The sequence below is a fragment of the Nerophis lumbriciformis genome, linkage group LG09, assembly GCF_033978685.3.
Source record: "Nerophis lumbriciformis linkage group LG09, RoL_Nlum_v2.1, whole genome shotgun sequence".
Lineage (NCBI taxonomy): Eukaryota > Metazoa > Chordata > Actinopteri > Syngnathiformes > Syngnathidae > Nerophis > Nerophis lumbriciformis.
In genome coordinates, this window is record NC_084556.2 from 20,126,848 (window position 1) to 20,149,323 (window position 22,476).

The 22,476-nt window shown below is 38.8% G+C and overlaps 1 protein-coding gene across 2 annotated transcripts in view; it reads left to right on the forward strand.

Moving 5' to 3' along the window:
- LOC133607579 (U2 snRNP-associated SURP motif-containing protein) overlaps positions 1-22,476 on the forward strand; it is a 26,046-nt gene continuing 3,570 nt past the window's right edge. For both annotated transcript variants that reach the window (XM_072913803.1, XM_061962340.1), the window contains exons 1-21: positions 1-131; positions 1,863-1,947; positions 2,032-2,143; positions 5,857-5,954; positions 6,035-6,102; positions 6,189-6,283; positions 7,291-7,355; positions 7,436-7,601; positions 7,680-7,879; positions 8,459-8,502; positions 12,910-13,014; positions 13,089-13,155; positions 16,174-16,337; positions 16,418-16,580; positions 16,653-16,732; positions 16,810-16,897; positions 16,965-17,093; positions 17,161-17,338; positions 17,420-17,485; positions 18,455-18,512; positions 18,596-18,746. In XM_072913803.1, coding sequence (XP_072769904.1) covers positions 1,870-1,947; positions 2,032-2,143; positions 5,857-5,954; positions 6,035-6,102; positions 6,189-6,283; positions 7,291-7,355; positions 7,436-7,601; positions 7,680-7,879; positions 8,459-8,502; positions 12,910-13,014; positions 13,089-13,155; positions 16,174-16,337; positions 16,418-16,580; positions 16,653-16,732; positions 16,810-16,897; positions 16,965-17,093; positions 17,161-17,338; positions 17,420-17,485; positions 18,455-18,512; positions 18,596-18,746 — 2,175 coding nt within the window. In that variant the 5' untranslated portion in view covers positions 1-131; positions 1,863-1,869. The remainder of the gene's footprint in view (positions 132-1,862; positions 1,948-2,031; positions 2,144-5,856; positions 5,955-6,034; positions 6,103-6,188; positions 6,284-7,290; positions 7,356-7,435; positions 7,602-7,679; positions 7,880-8,458; positions 8,503-12,909; positions 13,015-13,088; positions 13,156-16,173; positions 16,338-16,417; positions 16,581-16,652; positions 16,733-16,809; positions 16,898-16,964; positions 17,094-17,160; positions 17,339-17,419; positions 17,486-18,454; positions 18,513-18,595; positions 18,747-22,476) is intronic.

A 22,476-nucleotide genomic window follows, 5' to 3' on the forward strand; every position in this document is an offset into this window, starting at 1 on the left:
GCTCACCACTGAACCCCCTGTCGTCTGCTGTGCTGTGCGCGTATCCCGCTATGTGCTAGCATGTTGTTGTCATAGTTATTGTCGCCAAAACGTCGCTGCCAGAATGGTGAAGCAGTCGCGATAAACACATTGTAAGTTGCACTTTTGTATTAAACAATATGTACATATGCATGTTTGCTGTGCATGCATTGCGCTTTTAATAACGTCTATCGATGCTTGCTAGGCGTTGCTAAAGAGCATCCAGCGTTCATACTGATGTGCTAGCTAGCTGCTTCTCTCAATTTCGTTTTATTTTGCTAGTTTGAATTAACGTTTTGTCAGCTGTAAGGTGCTTTTGTTGGGGCAAATGTTTGTAGCCAAAGTGTTCATTTCGTACATATCTGTAGAGCTAAACTAACTGTTATTGTTAGCTTAGTGACGCTAGCATAATGTAGCGTCTATATATTAGAAAGAGCCAGGCCCTTTAAATCAACGGGCTTGTGCTAAAAGTCGAGTTTGCTAACTTTTCACCTTGGATATTCGCAAATGTTAGTGTTTTACACCAGCAACGGTATAGTTAAGTTCTTTTGGAGGAATTATTACGGTGTGGTTTGTTTCCCCCCACATACACATGTCCCCCATTAAAATGGCAAATATGGCAAGTGGATGCTGCAATTTAGTTGAGGAGTGGGGGTCTGTTATTTAATGGTACTCCCATGAAAGGGGCTTAACGCAAGAGGAGAAAAATGATTACAGGCAATGATGCATTGGAAGGACAAGGATTTATTGAAAGATTCAGGTTAGGTTGCGTGGAAAGATACAGGCAAGGAAGGATGCAGTCGAAGGGAAGGACACAGGCAAGGGATCATGCAGGATACTAACAGGAGTCATTTCAATACCTGCTAGTTATTTTGAAAGGCTGAAAAATATGGGAATACATGATATGTGTAATGCTGCTGTTCAAGTCCTGACTAGAATCAGGAAATATGACCAACCTGAGGCAGCACGGTGAAAAGGGGGTTAGTGCATCTGCCTCACAATACCAAGGTCCTGGGTTCGATCTTGCGCTCGGGATCTTTCTGTGTGGAGTTTGCATGTTCTCCTCGTGACTGCGAGGGTTTCCTCCGGGTACTCAGGCTTCCTCCCACCTCCAAAGACATGCACCCGGAGATAGGCTGATTGACAACACTAAGTTAGCCCTAGTGTGTGAATGTGAGTGTGAATGTTGTCTGTCTGTCTATCTGTGTTGGCCCTGCGATGAGGGGGCGACTTGTCCAGGGTGTACCCCGCCTACCGCCCGAATGCAGCTGAGATAGGGTCCAACGACCCCCCGTGACCCAGAAAGGGACAAGCGGTAGAAAATGGATGGATGGTTAGTCCACCCCTCATCGCAGGGCCAACACAGATAGACAGACATTTTTCAAAGCAAAAAATATAACAAAAACACCATTGGCTAGCTTATGTTAGTGGTTTAACAGCACACATTTGTTTTACAATTGTCTATATTTGTTCACAATTACCAAATGTATGTAATACAAGTTTTTACTAGACTAATTAAAATAATTGGTGTTTACGGCAGTCACTTACCCTGTCTCGTTCACATGTACACGCAGGGAGATTTGTGCACACATACAAAAGCAGTCCCAGAGAAGCAACGAACAAATTGCGGTCATTTTGTTATGATAGATTTTACATTAAATGATAGCTAACGCTAAATATCCAAATTGCTATTATTAGCTAACAATATCCGAAGTGAATGCGCTTGCATGTATTATTTACATACATAATCACGTTATTAATACATCGTAAAGTTAGCGCCTTATTGCGCCTGTTGATGATGGTGATTTGTGCTGTGCAAGAGATGAGTTTATCTCTTATTGCAGTTCAATAATGGCTGACCGAAAGGGAAGCACTGTCGCTCCAGTCAAAACACTGTCAAGGAGAGAAAAAGAAGTACTCAAGAAAAAGGTAACAATATTGTATAGTCTTGTAAAAGGCAATTTGAAATTGTTGTGAGTCACTGTATCTATAAATGTATGTTTTATATTCCAGGAACAAGAAAAGGCAGCAGTTGTCTTTGAAGAATTTTTAGCATCATTTGAGCCCAGCCAGAAAAGTGGAGTGAAAACGTTTGTTCGCGGAGGCATTGTAAATGCAACAAAAGGTCAGATCTTAAAATTGCTTGACTTAAAGGGGAACTGCCCTTTATTTGAATGTTGCTTATTGTTTACAATCATTATGAGAGACATGACAATGGAGGTTTTTTAAATTTTATTTGCATTCTAAATATTAAATAAATGCGATCAAAAGTTTGCTTACAAAAGAGCCGATGGGAGCTGCGCAATTCCGTCTATAAAGCCCTTAAAAAAACTTCCAAACACCTCCATTGAGGTTTTATATACATGATGTAAGTACTGTATATATGTAATGTAGTAATGGGCACATTTATAATGATATTTATGTATTTTGATCATTTTAAGCATACACGGCGCATTCATTTTAAAAACGCGTCAGGTTTGCTTTTTTTTTCCTTCGTCACTGATTATTACTCACTGCAGACTTCATGAAAGCCAACAAACATAATAAAACATCACTTACTGTGCAACGTCTGCTGTCATTAGGATGCAGACTGCTGAGATGTTCATATATTCCCATTTAGGTGAAGAATAACTCATAATCCACATGGAAAAAACAAACGTCTTTTCGTGTCGTCCTCGCCCGTTTCGGTTCCTAAATGGCTGTCAAAGTGTACTTACTTGTCGGAATACCTACTCAGACGTCTTCTCTCCAGGTGAGATGCATGATTTATGATCTAGAATAAACTTACAGGGAGCAAGGAAGCGAGAAAGCAGCAGACCACTCGATGACGTAAACATGGGGACACACGAAAGTGATCATGGCGCCGCTATTAATAGTTTGTCTGTGTTAGCGTTTATAATAAACAATATCACTAATACTTGGTTAATATTCAAATCACAAAATGTAAATGGAGTATTGTTGGCGGTTTTTGAATGGTTATTTATTGGATTTTATGGGTGAAAGAGAGGAGCTCCCATTGGCTCTGCTGTAAGCGGTCTTTTATTTACAAGTTAGAATGCATAAATAAAAATCCATCCGTCATGTCTTTCATAATTGTGAAGGATAGGCAAAATTCAAAATAAAAAATGCAGTTACCCTTTAAAGGGGCCCTAGTCGGCAAAACCAACTTTTCTAACCTAATGGTACACTGCCTGCTTATGTGTATTTTGGATCCCCTTATGTCCGAAAGTTTGAAGTCAAACCGTGGCTGTTGCAGAGATATTTATTAAACAATCTTGCTTTCCTTCATACTTCCGCCAAATGTGACGTTTGGAATTTATAATAAATAATAATAATGGATTAGATTTTATATCGCGCTTTTCTATTGTTAGATACTCAAAGCGCTCGCAGAGAAGTGGGAACCCATCATTCATTCACACCTGGTGGTGGTAAGCTACATTTGTAGCCACAGCTGCCCTGGAGTAGACTGACGGAAGCGAGGCTGCCAGTTTGCGCCTACGACCACCACCAATTTGCTCTGTACTGTGACATTTTCTGCCCTATCTCGTCAGCTGCTATCTCCATATACGGTACATTTTTACTCAGAGCACTTAGCGCGAGTCCACCATTGTTTTTCACTATCCTTTTGTTGTGGGGCAGACTGGCTTGTACATGCACATGCATCCTCTGCTGTTTACATTTCTAATACAAAGTAGTATATAGTTCGAACTTATATCTGTCAGTAGACTCGCTATGGAAGCGCTAAAAACTGCCAACAAAGATGGCAGTCGAAGTGGAGCCACGTACTTAAGACCGCCCACAAAACGGCACATCCTGAAGAGACGGTCAGAAAATGGCTTGAAAACGGTCTGTAAAACATTATTTATGCAAAATGTTGACCCAAGAACCACCAATACATGTTATGTAGACTTTTAATGTAGAAAAAAAATCATAACAGGACCCCTTTTAAAATCATTTTCAACCCATATTCAGTTGAATATGCTACAAAGACAACATATTTGATGTTCAAACTGATAAACATTTTTTTTTTTGCAAATAATCATTAACTTTAGAATTTGATGCCAGCAACACGTGACAAAGAAGTTGGGAAAGGTGGCAATAAATACTGATAAAGTTGAGGAATGCTCATCAAACACTTATTTGGAACATCCCACAGGGGAACAGGCAAATTGGGAACAGGTGGGTGCCATGATTGGGTATAAAAGTAGATTCCATGAAATGCTCAGTCATTCACAAACAAGGATGGGGCAAGGGTCACCACTTTGTCAACAAATGCGTGAGCAAATTGGTGAACAGTTTAAGAAAAACCTTTCTCAAGCAGCTATTGCAAGGAATTTAGGGATTTCACCATCTACAGTCCGTAATATCATCAAAGGGTTCAGAGAACCTGGAGAAATCACTGCACGTAAGCAGCTAAGCCCGTGACCTTCGATCCCTCAGGCTGTACTGCATCAACAAGCGACATCAGTGTGTAAAGGATATCACCACATGGGCTCAGGAACACTTCAGAAACCCACTGTCAGTAACTACAGTTGGTCGCTACATCTGTAAGTGCAAGTTAAAACTCTCCTATGCAAGGCGAAAACCGTTTATCAACAACACCCAGAAACGCTGTCGGCTTCGCTGGGCCTGAGCTCATCTAAGACGGATTGATACAAAGTGGAAAAGTGTTCTGTGGTGTGACGAGTCAACATTTCAAATTGTTTTTGGAAACTGTGGACGTCGTGTCCTCCGGACCAAAGAGGAAAAGAACCATCCGGATTGTTATAGGCGCAAAGATGAAAAGCCAGCATCTGTGATGGTATGGGGGTGTATTAGTGCCCAAGACATGGGTAACCTACACATCTGTGAAGGCGCCATTAATGCTGAAAGGTACATACAGGTTTTGGAGCAACATATGTTGCCATCCAAGCAATGTTACCATGGACGCCCCTGCTTATTTCTTCAAGACAATGCCAAGCCATGTGTTACATCAACGTGGCTTCATAGTAAAAAGAGTGCGGGTACTAGACTGGCCTGCCTGTAGTCCAGACCTGTCTCCCATTGAAAATGTGTGATGCATTATGAAGCCTTAAATACCACAACGGAGACCCCCGGACTGCTGAACAACTTAAGCTGTACATCAAGCAAGAATGGGAAAGAATTCCACCTGAGAAGCTTAAAAAATGTGTATCCTCAGTTCCCAAACGTTTACTGAGTGTTGTTAAAAGGAAAGGCCATGTAACACAGTGGTGAACATGCCCTTTCCCAACTACTTTGGCACATGTTGCAGCCATGAAATTCTAAGTTAATTATTATTTGCAAAAAAAAATTAAGTTTATGAGTTTGAACATCAAATATCTTGTATTTGTAGTGCATTCAATTGAATATGGGTCGAAAAGGATTTGCAAATCATTGTATTCCGTTTATATTTACATCTAACACAATTTCCCAACTCATATGGAAACAGGGTTTGTACTTGAACCAAATGATCTGCAAACATTCTGCGAGAAGCAAAAAAACATTTTGCTTTAACACATCAAACCTTATTAGCCACTGAAAACGCCAACAAAGCTATGAATGTGTTTTGAAAGCTTTCGAAGATGTACGTTGCTCCAAAGCCAGCCACAAAGAAAGGCCCGGGGGCTTGTTCCTGTTGCTGCAGCGTTTAAAAACTATATTATGAAATGTTCAAACAACTGACTCCCCTCTACAACCATCCACCTCGTTTCTACCGTGGTTGTTATTTGCACTGGAGTTCAGAGTCAATCAATCAAAGTTTATTTATATAAGTGCTGCACAAGCCACAACGACATCCTCGGCTCAGATCCCACATCAACTCTTGTTTTCTTTTTGCAGAAGAGAAAGCAGCAGAACTCACAAAAAGTAAACTTTATCGACCTGCCACAAAGTTTGTTCCTCCTTCTGAGGATGTCTATTCAGAGAGCAAAAAGTCTGTAAGTGTCGATTCAAACAGCTTTCTTCTATTTATTTAAAATGTGCTCGCATCACAGACTGCTTTTTTGATGATTCGCAGGCTTTTAAAAAAAAGGTGGATGACAAGAAGAAGAGCAACTTGGAGCTGTTTAAAGACGAACTGAAGCTGTGAGTGTGCACACAATGGTCATAGGATGTTTCACTTTGACCCTTTACTTTGTTGTTTACAATGCTTCTCATGTGGGACAATATAGCATACAGGAGGAGCGTGAGGAAAGATACAAAAGGGAGCATAATGAACCAGGTGGAGGATATGGAAGTGTGGACTCACCATTTTTAGGACGACCAAGTAAGAGACCTTTTATTATATGAACACACGCAGTGGGATATTAGCGGTACAAGAAGTGAAAATAGAACAATGTAAACTTGGTTCCCGCTTTGCAGCAGTCAATTTTTCATTTCAAATACCGTATTTTTCGGATTATAAATCGCTACGGATTATACGTCGCACCGGCCGAAAATGCATAATAAAGAAGGAAAAAAAATATATATAAGTCGCACTCGAGTATAAGTCGCATTTTTTGGGGAAATTTATTTGATAAAACCTAACACCAACAATAGACATTTGAAAGGCAATTTAAAATAAATAAAGAATAGTGAACAACAGGCTGAATAAGTGTATGTTATATGAGGCATAAATAACCAACTGAGAACGTGCCTGGTATGTTAACGTAACATATTATGTTAAGAGTCATTCAAATAACTATAACATATAGAACATGCTATACGTTTACCAAACAATTTGTCACTCCTGATCGCTAAATCCGATGAAATCTTCTTCCTCGTTGTCGCTCCTGGTATGCGCCGCTCCCTTTCTTTCTGCTGCTCGATCACCGTTTTCTGCTGCATATTTCACTACGTCCAGCTTGTAATCTGCAGTGTATGATTTCCTTTTCGGTGCCATTTTTGTTCAGCCCTTCTCAGTTTTTATAAGTTACTGCCAATGTTGTAGCAGTGTGCTGTGTAGCAGTTAGCATCCCATGACCCACAATGCACTTCTGCCATGACGCACAATGCACTTCTGCCATGACCCGCCCCCGCCGAATTCTTAGTGGTTGACGTGTGTGTGACGATTGCTGACATTTGCTTCGTCTCTTACGCGAATGAGATAAATAATATTATTTGATATTTTACGGTAATGTGTTAATAATTTCACACATAAGTCGCTCCGGAGTATATGTCGCACCTGGCCAAACTATGAAAAAAACTGCGATTTATAATCCGAAAAATATGGTACACCTAATAACATAAATTGAATCAACCCTGCTAACCTTTGCCCATATTTCGTTTCTACAGCGTTTTACGACGACCCAACAGTGCCAACCACCACTAATCTCTACCTAAGCTGCATCAGTCCAAAAGTAAGACACGCAGTTGACTTTGATGGATTGATCACGACAGCATTGCAGCACACAAGCACTCTGATTGGTGTTTTTTCCAGATGAATGAGGAGATCCTTTGCAAAGAGTTTGGTAAGTATGGTCCTCTGGCCAGCGTGAAGATCATGTGGCCCCGCACGGACCTGGAACGCTGCAGGACGTCCAACAGAGCCTTTGTGGCCTTCATGACACGGAAAGATGCAGAGCGAGCTTTGGCGGCACTTGATGGTACGTTGTCCTTTTCCTCCATTCTTTTCAAGGCCCACTTGGTGGTGTCCTGTACTGATGGTTCATTTGGGCTTGTAGGTAAAATGATTATGGGCTTAAAAATGAAGCTTGGATGGGGCAAACCAGCTCGAATTCCACCTCAGCCGCTGTACACTCCGTCAGGGCTGAGGGCCGCACCGCCACCTCAGTCTGGTCTTCCTTTTAACGCCCAGCCTAGGGATCGCTTACGAAATGACTTCACCAAACCACTGGCCCTGTCCAAAGGAGCGATTGACAAGGTAACTTCCTGCTCTATGGCCTTTTTGCACAAGCAGATTTACTATTGAATATGTATTTACATTATTTCAAAGCCCCACACTTCCATTAGGTAAGCCTGCACAATATCATGAAATGTAATACAAATGTTTGTGTTTGAATCAACACTATCAGAAAGGTATCACTTATAGCAGAACTATATTTGTAAAGGCAGACACACAGCTTTTGGATTGGATGCTATAAACTGTGCAGGTGTACTTAATGTAACGGCCAGTTATTTTATATGATAGCTACAAGCTATAGAGACAAAATTGTCTTTTTGTCAGCTCAGTGTGTACAATTGCTTGATTAAAGCGCCTGTACAATTACTACATAATCAAAGGGCAAGAGGATACACGTATGATACGATAATAGAATTGCCTTTAGTGTTGCTGTATTGTAATGTAGTGAAGTAATAAACTTTGTTGCCCTTTCCCCCTCCATTTTCCCTACCTATGATTGCTATCATGCTTTTCTATGCTGTGTGTATCCTGCAGTGTTTCATTTGTACAAATACTCACATTTGTTCATATTTTCACTATTTGGTTTGACTTCACAAACAGACTCTGTCCGAAGCCGTAGTCAAAGTGGTTATCCCGAGCGAAAGGTACACACACTCTTCCTCCTACGACTGAGCAGCTGTTAGAACACAAGTGATAGGACCGAGGCAGGTGCTCTCACATATTTATGAAAGATAAATGATGTAGGCAATAACCATCCTCATTAGTTCTCATTATACTGTTAACTTTGGACATATTGCAACATTCAAACCACATAGTGTATTTCATCAAATAATGGCATTGGCTCAAACCAATGCTTTACTACCATGTTGTGCCTGTAGGTGGCTGTAGTTACCTTTACTATGACTAATACTAGCAGATGATACAGTAGACGTCTTTATCGCAACACACACTGCCTGCATAGCAGATATCTGTTAAGATAAAGGTGGAGTTCAGAGAAAATACAGCAGTCTGGATCAAAACATGATTTAGATTTAGTTACCGTAGCTAAATAACACAATTTCTTTTGACAAGAGTGCACAAACACAACCAAGTAGTGCCCCAAATGACGCTATGACATCATATATGCAATATTAAACAATATGCAACATAAACATTTACGAGGAAAACCACATACACTCATGTGAAAAACATAACAAAATAGTGCAAACGTGCATCTGAAATCTAATGCATATTATATCACAATATGTGGTATTTTGATTAAGTATCTTTATTTGAAGAACAAATAATACCAAATACAATGCACACCATGCTTTTCTACTTATAGACACCGGGTACTCTTTGCAGTTGAGTATAAATAAATTAAGAAATACATTGTTTGTTCTTTTTTAACATTTTAGGTTTCAAAGAAGTGTCATTTGTAGTTTGCATGAATTATACATTCAAATAAAAATATTTGAGACACTGCAATACTAATCAGGCTTGTGCAAAACTCTGAATTGAATTGAGGTTGCAAACAGAAAGTATAAGTGCAATTCAGTTTCAAATTGAAGGAAGTGCAATTCAAATTCCATTAAATTCCAATTGATATTTTTGCTTTATTCCAGAATCAGTTAGTTTATAACAAAGTGAAAGTTTTTAATTGACAATTAAGAATAAAAGTATATGATATAAAACAATTTTATTTGAAGCGTTGTTGCTTACAAATAATGGAAAATACTTTTAATTACAGTGCATCCATAAAGCATTTACAGCACCATATCTTTCCACATTTTGTTATGTTACAGCCTTATTCCAGAATGGAATACATTCATTTTTGTCCTCAAAATTCTACACACAATACTCCATAATACCAATGTGAAGTTTTCGATTTTGCAAATTTATAAAAAATAGAAACCACATGTATGTAAGTATGCACAGCCATTGCTCAATATTTTGTTGATGCACCTTTAGCAAGCAATTACAGCCTCAAGTCTTTTTGAATACAATGCCACAGGCTTGGCACACCTATCTTTGGGCAGTTTCGCCCATTCCTCTTTGCAGCACCTCTTAACATCAGATTGGATGAGAAGTGTTGGTTTTCATCCAGGATGTCTCTGTATATTTACCTCTATCCCGATGAGTCTCCCAGTTCCTTTCCTGGGAAAAACATCCCCTCAGCATGATACTGCCACCACCATACTTAACTGTAGGGATGGTATTGGCCTGGTGATGAGCGATGCCTTGTTTCCTCTAGGAACCAATGCAACTGGAAATCCGGTTCGAGAAGTGGCCGGTTTGGCTACATTGGTTACGTCCCGCTCAATTGATAACATTTAGCTGTGAATCATTACGTTAATCGTGTGTAAGCCGGTTATCGCGCTGAACTAGAAATTAGTTTACAGGTTTTTTCCTTCACCCAGACACGAGCCAGGGTTGACCGTGAAAGGAGTCACGCGCTTGTTACATTGCTTACGTAACTGGAGACGAGAATAGACGTAGATACATGGACCGGGTGTTGCGAGACGAGCAATTTGTAGACGTTAATCTTTAAAACAACATGAGCGTCACAGCTTCCCGCCAAATAATTACCTGCAAGATATGTAACGTCAACACTGCTCCGTGCTGTCAATATTAGAACATCCCGGAGGCTCAGACAGATTCCCAGTTTGTCTTTCTTTATTTGACAAAATGCAACGTTCTCATACAACGGCCCCAATATCTGTCCCCTGGTTTTTTTTCCGGCAGCATTTAAACGACCTTCAACTTCACAACACACGTCACTTCCCATCATTGTCTCATATCCCGCCCAGTCAAGCCATTGGCTAGAACCCGTAGGCGTCTGTAATGACACTGACTTGACTCGTGGAAAACAAATATATTTGAAATGTGTTTGCCTCTTTACTCTTTTATTTGTTAAAAGACAAAATATTTATAATATGAAAGGAACTGAGATCTTTACTAAATGGAGATTTAGAACAGGGATAAAGGAATTAAGTAATTCAATTAAAGGTGTTAGTTTATGGAACAATCTTGACAGTGAAATAAAACAATCTAAGTCTCCGACTGTATTAAAAAAATAGAAAAATCATAATGATGAAAACATAGGACTTGGAGTAAATTATTGATTCCATGTTTAGTTATTTTGTTGTATGTTATGAAATAAATATATATATATATATATATATATATATATATATATATATATATATATATATATATAGCGCCCTAGTCTTCTCAATTAACAAATGTTCTAACTGTATGAATAGGGGGCAGATAACTTGTACTTCTTTCTGCTCCTTTTCAGTCATTATTTATTTTGAATGTTATGTTGATTGTTTTTTGTTTTACCTTAAATGAAGTAAATAAAACAAACAAATTCTTAGGGATATGTGTTTTTTTAAGAATTTGAAAATACTGGAAGCATGTCACATTTATAGAATGTGTTGTTTTTTTATATTTGAAAATTAATGCGCCTATGGCTGTGCTCATTCATCAGTTTATAGTTATTCTCATGATATTCAACTGATCAGTTGTCTTAGAAGATGTTTGGCCTCTCATCCGAGTAGTTTTCATCAGTTCATGCTCCTAGACTTATCTTGGACAGATCTAGTCTGAGCGCTTGGTGCCAAGGTTCTAACTTTTTATCCTCGAACATGAGGAGGAGTGTATGCACAGAATGAATGATTTGTTCTTTTGTATGGTAAAAAATAATGTGTATCAACAAATGTGAACCATATAATTAAATCATTTATACACCGTATCAAATCTTAATGAATCATTCATACACTAAATCAAATCGCATCAAATCATTCACACGCTAAATCGAATCACATCGAATCTTTCCGTTTTATAAATGAATCGTTTTTTAATTGCATCAAACCCATGTATCATGATGCAAATCGAATCGTCCATCACAAAGAGATTTACATCCCTAATTTCCTCCAAACATGACGCCTGGCATTCACACCAAAGAGTATAATATTTGTCTAATCAGACCAGGGAATTTTGTTTCTCATGGTCTGAGAGTCTTTCAGGCTCATTTTGGCAAACGTTTAGGAAGGAATGGCTTCCGTCTGGCCACTATACCATACAGGCCTGATTGGTGGATTGCTGCAGAGATGGTTGTCCTTTTGGAAGGTCTCCTCCCTCCACAGAGGAATGTTGTAGCTCTGACAGAGTGACCATCGGGTTCTTGGTCACCTCCATGACTAGATTAAGACTAATGCAGAGACATCCTGGATGAAAACCAATGCTTCCCATCCAACCTGATAGAGCTTGAGAGGTGCTGCAAAGAGAAATGGGCGAAACTGTCCAAAGATAGGTGTGCCGAGCTTGTGACATCGTATTCAAAAAGATTTGAGGCTGTAATTATTGTAAATATTGTTTGCCAAGTACAAAACATTTGCCCATAATATAGCTTCTTTAGGCCAAAATCTTTGTTAAACATGACCAATTATTGCTCTTACTTGGCTTTAAGGAATTGCCTTGCAATGCAATTAACTTAATTCCACTTCCTGTAATTCCAATTTACATCCTGGGGGTGAAGCTAATTTAATTCATATTGCAGTTATTCAAATGAATTGAATTTGGATTTTTGCACACGCCTAATATCAATACAGCTGGAAGGCAGTAGATTAGATCCATGAAATTAAAAATCTCTTGTTAAGAGATTTTTGCAAGATCTTGCCAGAATTAGGAGAATGATTAAGCAGTTCCAGTGTACTGCTCTTCGAAATATTTGTTTGACCTCTTTCACACAGCTTAGACTATGAGTTTGTCCTGTGTGCTGCAGAGGTCAGTGACTATGCACTTCATGTGCAACTTCGTGTCCTTTTAGACAAATATTTACGTTCCTCATTTTCAAACTGTAAATGCTTTGACAAGGACTGATTGCGTTAAGAGCAAAGTGCTAGGCTGCAGTTTGCAGGGGTCACTAGCTCTGTATAAAGAGGTATTAAGAGGTGTGTTTCCCCCTTCCTCATCCAATGCTGGAGCTGAGACAGAGAGAACATTGAGGCTTTGGCGTGAATAAATCCTCATCTGATGGTCTCTATTTTGCCCTGCGCCCACAGAAATGTGTTGGTCCTCATCCATCGAATGATAGAGTTTGTGGTGCGTGAAGGTCCGATGTTTGAAGCAATAATAATGAACAAAGAAATAAGCAACCCGGATTACAGGTACAAATCACTGCCTTTAATGTGATGTGTATTCACCCTAAAAGCTATTTCACTTCTCCTTTCTTTTGTCTCAGGTTCCTTTTTGAAAATAAAAGTCAAAATCATGTTTACTATCGCTGGAAGCTATTTTCCATTCTTCAGGTATGTATGAAAATGTACAATACACAATTCACACCTCTTCACGGTTATTGTCTTTGGAGTTTGCAGCAGGGATCGACAGATTATCGGCCGGGCAGAATATCGGTGCCGATATTTGGCATTTTGACGTATATCGTAATTGTCCTTCTTTTATTGGCAACGAACGATATTTTTTCCTTCTTTTTTTTTTTTTTTTTACTACAACAGAAGTACATCAGCAGATAGAATACATACACATATAATACAAGTATTTATTATTACAAAAACAACAATTATGATAAGTAGAGAGTAAGTTAGTAGTAATAATCAGTGCTCCTTTCTGCTAAGCTGCGGAAGACAATCACACTCTTTTTCTCCTTTAGTGCTGATCGCCGACAGCACGTCTTCTCTGTTTACAATAACTTGTCAGAACTTCTATTTTTTGCGAAGAATTACAGTTTTTGTCTTTCTTTCCGGGCGTTTCTTCCTTCTTTTCTTTTTCTGTTTTTTTGTTTTTTCGCTACCGCAGCGATCGCACAACAAGCCTGCGTCCTCAACACTCATGAAAAAGAGCGCAGCGAGATTTTTTGTTCTGTGATTTAATCGAATAACATGAAAAGGACAAATGGACATGAAGATGACAGTAAATATATTTCTGGCAAAAATCCAAACTTTGTGTAAATTAACACATAGGAGACTTACTGTATATAATATGTAAAAAAGAGCAGGCAGCATCTTTTTTCTGGGTTAGGCTACATTAAGGCTCTCAGAATTAGTTTTACTTAAATGTTTGCCATATTTGGAAATCATATCATTTAAAAATCAGTGGTGTAAATTGTTTTACAAATTGAGAACAGGAAGTGAACATAGTATGTGATAGTAATTGCTAAGAAGTGGAAAAGAAGTATGATTACATAAGATTAATTTGCTTCTTTCTACTACTTTTCAGACATGTTGTAAAGAGAAATGAAAGTATGTAAAATGTGATGTATCATATTGAAGCTGTATGCACGTTTAAAATAAATTTAAACCAACCAATAATTCAGGGTTCCTCACAAGTAAACTTTACAATCCATAAACTGCTATAAACTTGTATACAATTGATTATTTTGATGTAGAAAAATCCAACATTTTTTCCAAATTTTTCCCAGAGATTTTCCGTACTTTGAAATCCAAATGTTGACGCTTTTCTTAGACCCACGTAATTAAGGTGTTTGTAAAATCCCCTGATGATGTTTGGTGCTAAATTAACCACAACATTAGCGCTGCATAAAACATGTCGCTACTGGTCCGACGTTTCCTCAAAAATCCTGTTAAAAACAACAACTTGAAGCTTTGTCCAACATTGTACTATTCATGTTTATGTAAATGTGAGATGTAAGTGAAAATGTTTCATGACTGTCACGCTTCAAAGAAAAACAAATACATGGTGTTAATGATCCATTTCCTATTTTAATCATTATTTGCATTTTTTTACTCACTTTTTATGTTTCCCCACTAAGTTATTCCTCTCTCACACCGCATCCATTGTAATCAATTATGCAAATGAGGCAATAACATCATCTATCAAGTTATAGCAATTTTTTATGACAGCTGAGGCGTAGGCAACACCTGAAGATCAAGAGAGATCAGAATAGATTTAGGACAGTGAGGACGGAGATGTAGAAGAGATCCAAATTGAGAACACAGATGCAGAGGATGAGACAGAAGAGCCAGCAAAGAAAACCGTGGAGATGATTTTCATTTATAATTTCTGGTTAAGACAAGCATTAGGAAGCCACTGTGCAGGTAGAGCTGTTGGAGGTGAGGGCATCAATGTTAAAACAGGCCAAATAGGTGTTAATAAAGGCCAAATTTGAATGCATCATGTCACTAAAGTGTCACTCTTGTCATTTTCTGAAACTTGGCAACTGTGACAAATGGTCTAAGTAACATTTATTTAATTAATTGTTTAGTTTGCTATAGTTGCTTGCGTGGTCTACAAAAGCACGTACCGGTACATGGGTTTGTAGTGACTGCTAGGTAAAAAGAAAACAATATTAAAGTTAAAGTCCCAACGATTGTCTCACACACACACTGAGTGTGGTGAAATTTGTCCTCTGCATTTGACCCATCCCCATGTTCACCCTTTGGGAGGTGAGGGGAGCAGTGAGCAGCAGTGAGCGGCGCGCTCAGGAAACATTTGGTGCTTTAACCCCCAATTCCAAACCTTGATGCTGAGTGCCAAGCAGGGAGGCAATGGGTGAGCAATGTGAAGGAAAAAAGACCGCTCGGAAGGCGAGAAACACTTTTTTATTTCAACTGTACCTCCCGTCAAAAGCCTAAAGACTGACCGCACAGTTCCTGTCTTCGCAATAAAAGTGCCGCTCCATCCCGCCTGCGCTAACAAAATAAGAGTCTCATAAAGCCAGCGCAAACAAGCTAGCAAGCTACGGAGTTTGCCGCCAATGTATTTCTTGTAAAGTGTAAAAAAACAAATATGGAAGCTGGACAAATAAGATGCCAAAAACCAACCACTTTCATGTGGTATTAGACAGAAAGGAGGAACTTTTTTCTCCTCCATTTGAAAATGTGGATGTTATCAGCACTACTGTCTGATTCCAATCAATGCAAGTCATCAGAATCAGGTAAAATACCAACTTATATCCTTGTCTTCATGAAAGAAACAAATCTATATGTTAAACATGCATGTACATTCATTAAAACACCTTTAACATGTGAACAAAAACGGCGAAATAAATAAATATAAATTATATATATATATAAATATATGTATGTGTATATATGTATATATATGTGTATATATGTGTATACGTATATATGTGTATGTGTATATACATATACACATATATGTGTATGTGTATATACACATATATATATATATATATATATATATATATATGTGTATATGTATATACGGTATGTATATGTACAGTATATAAATACAAATATATATATATTGGTTACTCAAATATATTATTTTCTGCATTAATATGAGTGTTTTTTTTTATATATATATTTTTTACCTTCACTTCTCCTTAGGGGGAGTCTGTGACCAAGTGGAGGACCTCAGAATTCCGTTTGTTCCGTGGAGGCTCCCTTTGGAGGCCGCCAACATTGAACAGCTACGACATGCACTGGGACGACGAAGAGGACGAGGCTGAGTCTCCCGAGGAGCAGGTGAAGAAAGGCCAGCTCAGAGCCGAGTGAGTATGTTTAGGCTTGTGTTTGTAAACTCTTAGAGAGCGTACGATTGATTCTCGCATTAAAAAAAAAAACAACTCAGGCACCGGCAGAAGCTGGAGGCACTGCTTCAGGAGCTCACCCCCAGCAGAGGGGATATCGCCGACGCCATGTTGTTCTGTCTGGAGCGGGCCGACGCAGCGGAGGAAGTAGTGAAACACGTCACTGAATGGTTCTCCTCGCCTCAGACGTCTCTTCAAAAGAAGGCGAGCTTTGATTCACGAATGTTGTGTGTTTGCTTCATTTCTTTACCTCAACTCCACTTTTTGCTCCAGCAGATCGCAAGCTTGTATCTGGTGTCGGACATTTTGTACAACTCCTGTGCCAAAGTAGCCGGGGCCTCATATTATCGTAAACAGTAAGATGACACTCCTTCTATTCCTCAGGTTTGTTGATTTTCTTTCTGTAATTTTGTTTCTGGGAAAACATTTTTAGCTTTGAATCGAAGTTAGCGGGGATATTTGGCGAGCTTCACGACGCGTACAAGAACATACAAGCCAGGCTGCAGGCTGAACAGTTCAAGGTATGAGGATGAGGAGGTTTTATCCAAATACGAACAAGTAAAACGGCTGTTTTTGTCTTTTGTGTAGCAAAAGATTACGAGTTGTTGTCGAGCTTGGGAGGACTGGGCCGTTTACCCTCAGCCTTATCTCATCCACCTGCAAAACATCTTCCTGGGCTTTGCCACAGCTGAAGAGGAGTTGATAGAGGAGGTGGAGGTGATTTAAAAAAAATATTTATATTTGTTTTATTTCAGCAGACCTGATTGTAGTTGCTTTTTTCTAGGAACCTTCTTTGGACCTGGATGGTGCGCCCTTGGACAGTAGTCTAATAGACGGGCTACCTTTGCAGAAAGGGCGAGCAGATCACCTTGACGACTGGGATCCTCTGGATGGAGAGCCTGTGGATGACATAGACGGCGTTCCCTTGGGAAGTGTTGTCGATGACATTGATGGAATGCCACGTGAGTCCAGGAGATCTTTCTGTATGCATGGTGTGTGTGTGTGTGTGTCTACATCCTGACCTTGCTGCCTTTCGCCCTCAGTGGATGAAAGCAAAGTGCCTTTGTCCAAGTGGGAGAAGACGGCTGATGATGGGATGTCTTCTCAAGGTAACACAGGTCATATTGTCCTTTGTAGAATTTTAAGTAGAGATGTTCCCATCAGGGATTTATGCTGTCCATTCCCATACCGATCACCCATTAGTTAAATTAGCCAATACCAATACCGATCACACGTATTAAACTGTACATTTATTTTTTGTGAGTGTTATTGACAGTTGATTAAAATCAACACAGTGTTTAAACTAGTTCTTATTTTACTTTGTTACATACAATTGTTTGAGCAAACTAAAGTCAATAGTACACAAAAGCAAAAACTACTATCTACTATTCATTGAAATCCATTTTGCCCTCAGTGCTCCTGTGTCCAGGGACTTGTTTTTTTAAGGTTTACAAATTTAGAGAACCAAAAAAAAAAAGATTTGGAGGATATACAAATATCGATATAACCACTCTAGTATCGATCATATACTGTTACTACGCTTGGTATTGACACCAACAATTTATGGAATAATCCGCGCTCCTCTCATGTGTCGTGCACTGACTGTGACAATGCTGACACAACAACAGTTGTTATATTATCGTCTCTCTCTCTCTCTCTCGTCTTAATAATTTACTTGTTAATTTCCTGTTGATATCTGCATACTTTCTGCTATAACGTGCTTCCATCTACCCGGTACACTTCTTAAACTTTACTAATCACTAGCTAGCTCAACTGTTAGCATGCCTGGTCCTGCTTGTTCTTGGTGTGCAACGTGTTTAGCCTTGTCCTTCAGCGATACAGATATAAAAATTGCAGTTTATTTGCAGTAATGAAGGTGATTAATATTAGTTTAGGGGAGCTGCTCCACACTATAGAAACACATAATTAGCTCCTGGCTTGGGACTAAAAATATATACAAATTAGCTATAGGGAATTGGCGTAAATTGGCAATGGTGATCACATACTTTTTCAAGAAAATAGCCGATAATGGATAAATCGGCACATCCCTAGTTTTAAATACTAATCTTTGTCTTTAGGCCTGTCCGAGTCCAGGTGGAGTGCTGCGTCAAGCAGGGACAATGAAGTAAACGTACGGTAAGTTGCTTGTCAGCGTCCTGTTTTTGCCACATCTTCAGTCTATTTGTTTCAAAAGAGTTGCCTTTTTTTCCCGTCCACAGACGTGTCAACTCGCCAGATGAAGACAACTCCTCGAGCGACAGCAGCGAGGACTCCAGCAGTTCCCCCAAAATTGACACTGCACGATTTCAAAGCTCACTCAGAAGTTTCGAGATGTCTGAGAGCAAAAGAAAAAGGCTGAGAGAGCTGGAAGTAAGTGTCATAACAAAGGTTGCACGATGTAGACCATATACATTTGGCTGACGATAGAGCTTTTAATACTATTGCTATATCGAGACAATGCATGACACATTCTAGCTGTGTCCTGCAAATTTTACAGGGATAAGCAAAAAAAGGCGTCCTCATCGCAATGTAGCTTCGACGCTAGCGGCTAATATGCCTCCACAATGCAGCTTCTAAATCACTCACCTCCATGGCGGCAAATAAACTGTTTCTTACAAGTAGCATTATCGCTAGAGGACAAGAAATAGTTAAACATCCTACACTACACACCATAGGAGGATAACATAGCTGGCCGCTAAGCTAGAGCTCTTGAACATAAACAAGGTGGACAAAACGATACAACTATCGACATTTGCAGTATATTGTCGAAACTACATTGATTAGATCCATCCATTTTCTACCGCTTATTCCCTTCGGGGTCGCGGGGGGCCCTGGAGCCTATCTCAGCTACAATCGGGCGGAATCTAATCATTGATTAGATTAATATTTGTTATTACAAAGTCGCTTTTTGTTTTTTACAAACTCAGGAAATAAGAGCCAAAAGTATTTTAAATATTGTATCTAATAAAAGGAAATAATTTAAATATTAATTGAGATAGTCTATTATGATCAAACATTTAATAATTTAGTAATATTGACAATTTTAAGCATCAGTATGAACACTGGTATGACCAATACTGCCCCTGTAACTACTTTGATACTCAAATTTGAAGTATCGCCCAAAACTAATGTAAAGTACTCATACACAGAAGTGCTTTTTTTTTTTTTTTTTTTAAGTATATAGAAGCATTTTACAGCAGAAAGTAACTAAATATTAACAAGTAAACAAATAGTTTTGACAAAATGAATATAACCGGAAATTACGCAATATGCATCAGCTAAATTGAGAGCCGTTGTAACCTATTTTGAAATGGTTCTATTGACATTTACATAGCAAATATATATATATATTAGCAGTGTTGGGTTAGTTACTGAAAACCAGTAACTAGTTACAGTTACTTTATTTCAAAAGTAACTCAGTTACTTACACCAAAAAGTAATGCATTACTGTGAAAAGTAACTATTTAGTTACTTATTTTTTTCTCCTTTTTTTTTTTTTTTTTTAAAGCTCCCATTTTAGCCTTCATTTCTGTACTGTTATTGCACTGGAGAATAATACAATCTGTTGATCAACTTGACATGCATTTGCATCACTGAACTCTGCTAAGCAATGTGGTCTACATACAACACACGAAGACAAAGATATGTTTCAAAGGGACAATTTATTTCAAGCCAGAACAAATTGACAAAACTATTTTAAATAGCTGCAACATAACATACATACCGTATTTCCTTGAATTGCCGCCGGGGCGGTAATTATTTTAAAACCTCTTCTCACTCTGGCGCTTACCAAAGGCATGCGGTAAATTTAGGCCTGCGCTTATAAATTTGAGTGTGATGTAAGGATACCATCATGAAAAGCACATTTAATAAAAAAAACTTTATTATGGTCTTACCTTTACTTATAAATAAAGTCCATGCGCAGCTCCTTCTGAACAAAAGCATCGATAACTTGTTTATAGAAGTCTTCCTTATCTTTCTTCAGTTTTAAAAGTCACTCTGTCTCGATGGAGATATTCCTTTAATTATTACCTCCTGCTTCGATTGAAAGTCCAGTTTAGAAAACTGTTTTATTTTAGATATGTAATCCTCCATGTTAAAAGTGCAAGCGAGAGGAAAAAATAAACGATCGCTGCTCACTGTTGCTACTTGTTGTCACTTCTTCTGCAGCCGAGTAGTCGCAAGAAGGATCACTAGTGCCCTCTACCACCAGGAGGCGGGATTCATTTAATGACTCATATTTGACACACGCAGCTACGGTATATTGATAAAACATAGCTGCTTACTGTTCTTTTTAGCATATTCAATAGCTTGGACCTTAAATCCTACTGAATAGCTCTTAATCTTCTTCCCTTTATGCGATTTCAAATTATTGAAATCAGCCTCCTCCATTTTGAAAATGATGACAGGTGAAGTGTCACTCGTGACGTGACGAGTTTGACTCGGCGGAAATTCTAGGCATATGCTAATTATTTTGCGAAACGAGTTTGACCCGGTGGAAATTCTAGACATGCGCTAATAAAAATAATTTTTTGCGAAACGAGTATGACCCGGCGTTAATCCTGAGCCGGCGGTAATGCTAAGCATGCGCTAATTATTTTGCGAAACGAGTTTGACCCAGCGGTAATTCTAGGCAGGCGCATACTATATACCCGGCGGCAATTCAAGGAAATACGGTAAGTAACAAACAGCATAATAACAACATGTCACAACATAGCTGTAAACCTGGCTTCACCCAAGGAAGGCACACATGACATAAACAAAGCCTAACCAGGCATTTTTCTCTCTCAAGGAATTTTGAAATAAAATCATGTCTGAAGCCCAGAACACTCTACACATTTCCCCAGTTTTCATTTAGAGAAAAGGAAAGATTGGCCTGGCCCACTAGGATCCCTCATTATGTTTGTTTCAATGTTTTTGTACTCACTGTGCACTGTGTCCAGGTACGTGGAAAATGATTTCCGTGCCATTTGCTGTTTGACGCCGGTATCGTGCTAATTAGCTGCCTGAAAGCGGGCGACTCCACTGTAGAAATAGCCTGCATGTCTTCTAGCACATATGCTGCAATGGCTCTATCAATGTTGTCCTGGCTAGCAGTCCCTCTGTTAAAATCCTTAAATGGTGGTGAATTGGCATCGGAGTCTGTGTCTCTCTTTACTAGCTTCGTCGAAGCATGTTGTTTTTGTAGGTGTTTCAGCAGATTTGAATTGCTGTTTTGGGCAGTAGATAGGATCTTCGATCCAAGACACAACTTACATTGAACTAAAATGTTATTTTCTTTGTGCTCGACAAAAGGAAAGTAGTGAGAATATCTCCATGTTAAGAAACTCGACTGCGGCTCAGCCATGATGTCTTGTTAGTAAACACTATGGGTGCAACGGATCAAAAAACTCACGGTTCGGATCGTTTCTCGGATCAGAGTCACGGATCGGATAATTTTTCGGATCAACAAAAAAACCAAAAAGACAAGACAAATAAACAGAAATGTTGTCTTTTTGTTTAGTAACACTTTTAAATTATTAAATTAAAATATATAAAATCAACTTAAAGTGCACTAGGCATAATATCTTCCTTTTAACATATTTAATGAAAAACAGTGCAACATAAAAAGTCATTTCTCCTTTCTTTAAACTTGGACCAATGACCATTAATAAAAAACAACTTAAAGTGCAACATAAGAAGGCACATCATCTTCCTTGAAACTTAGGTAGAGAAATAAAGCCTGACATCTGGAGTGATGCTGCTGTCTTCCACACTTGAAGCCATGGATTGTAGAATCCTTATTTTCAGTGGCAGGATCATTGACACAGATGGTGAAGTTTCAGTGCTCAGTAGAGATGTAAAAGTTTTGAGGGGTTTAAGCACCTGGAGGACCTCCTCTGCCACTCTCACATCATCATCAGACAGGGTGATGATGTCTTTGACATTTGTCTTCAGGGTCAGAGTAGAGTATAAGCCTAGTTCCCAAGTGTGATGAAATCAGATTTTACTGTCCGAGGCTAATCTTGATTTTCTATGCATTAGTGAAACGTGGATGGATGCATGATAACATTTTAACCAGCATAATCAGTGTTCCGGGATATAAATGTTTTAGAAGGGA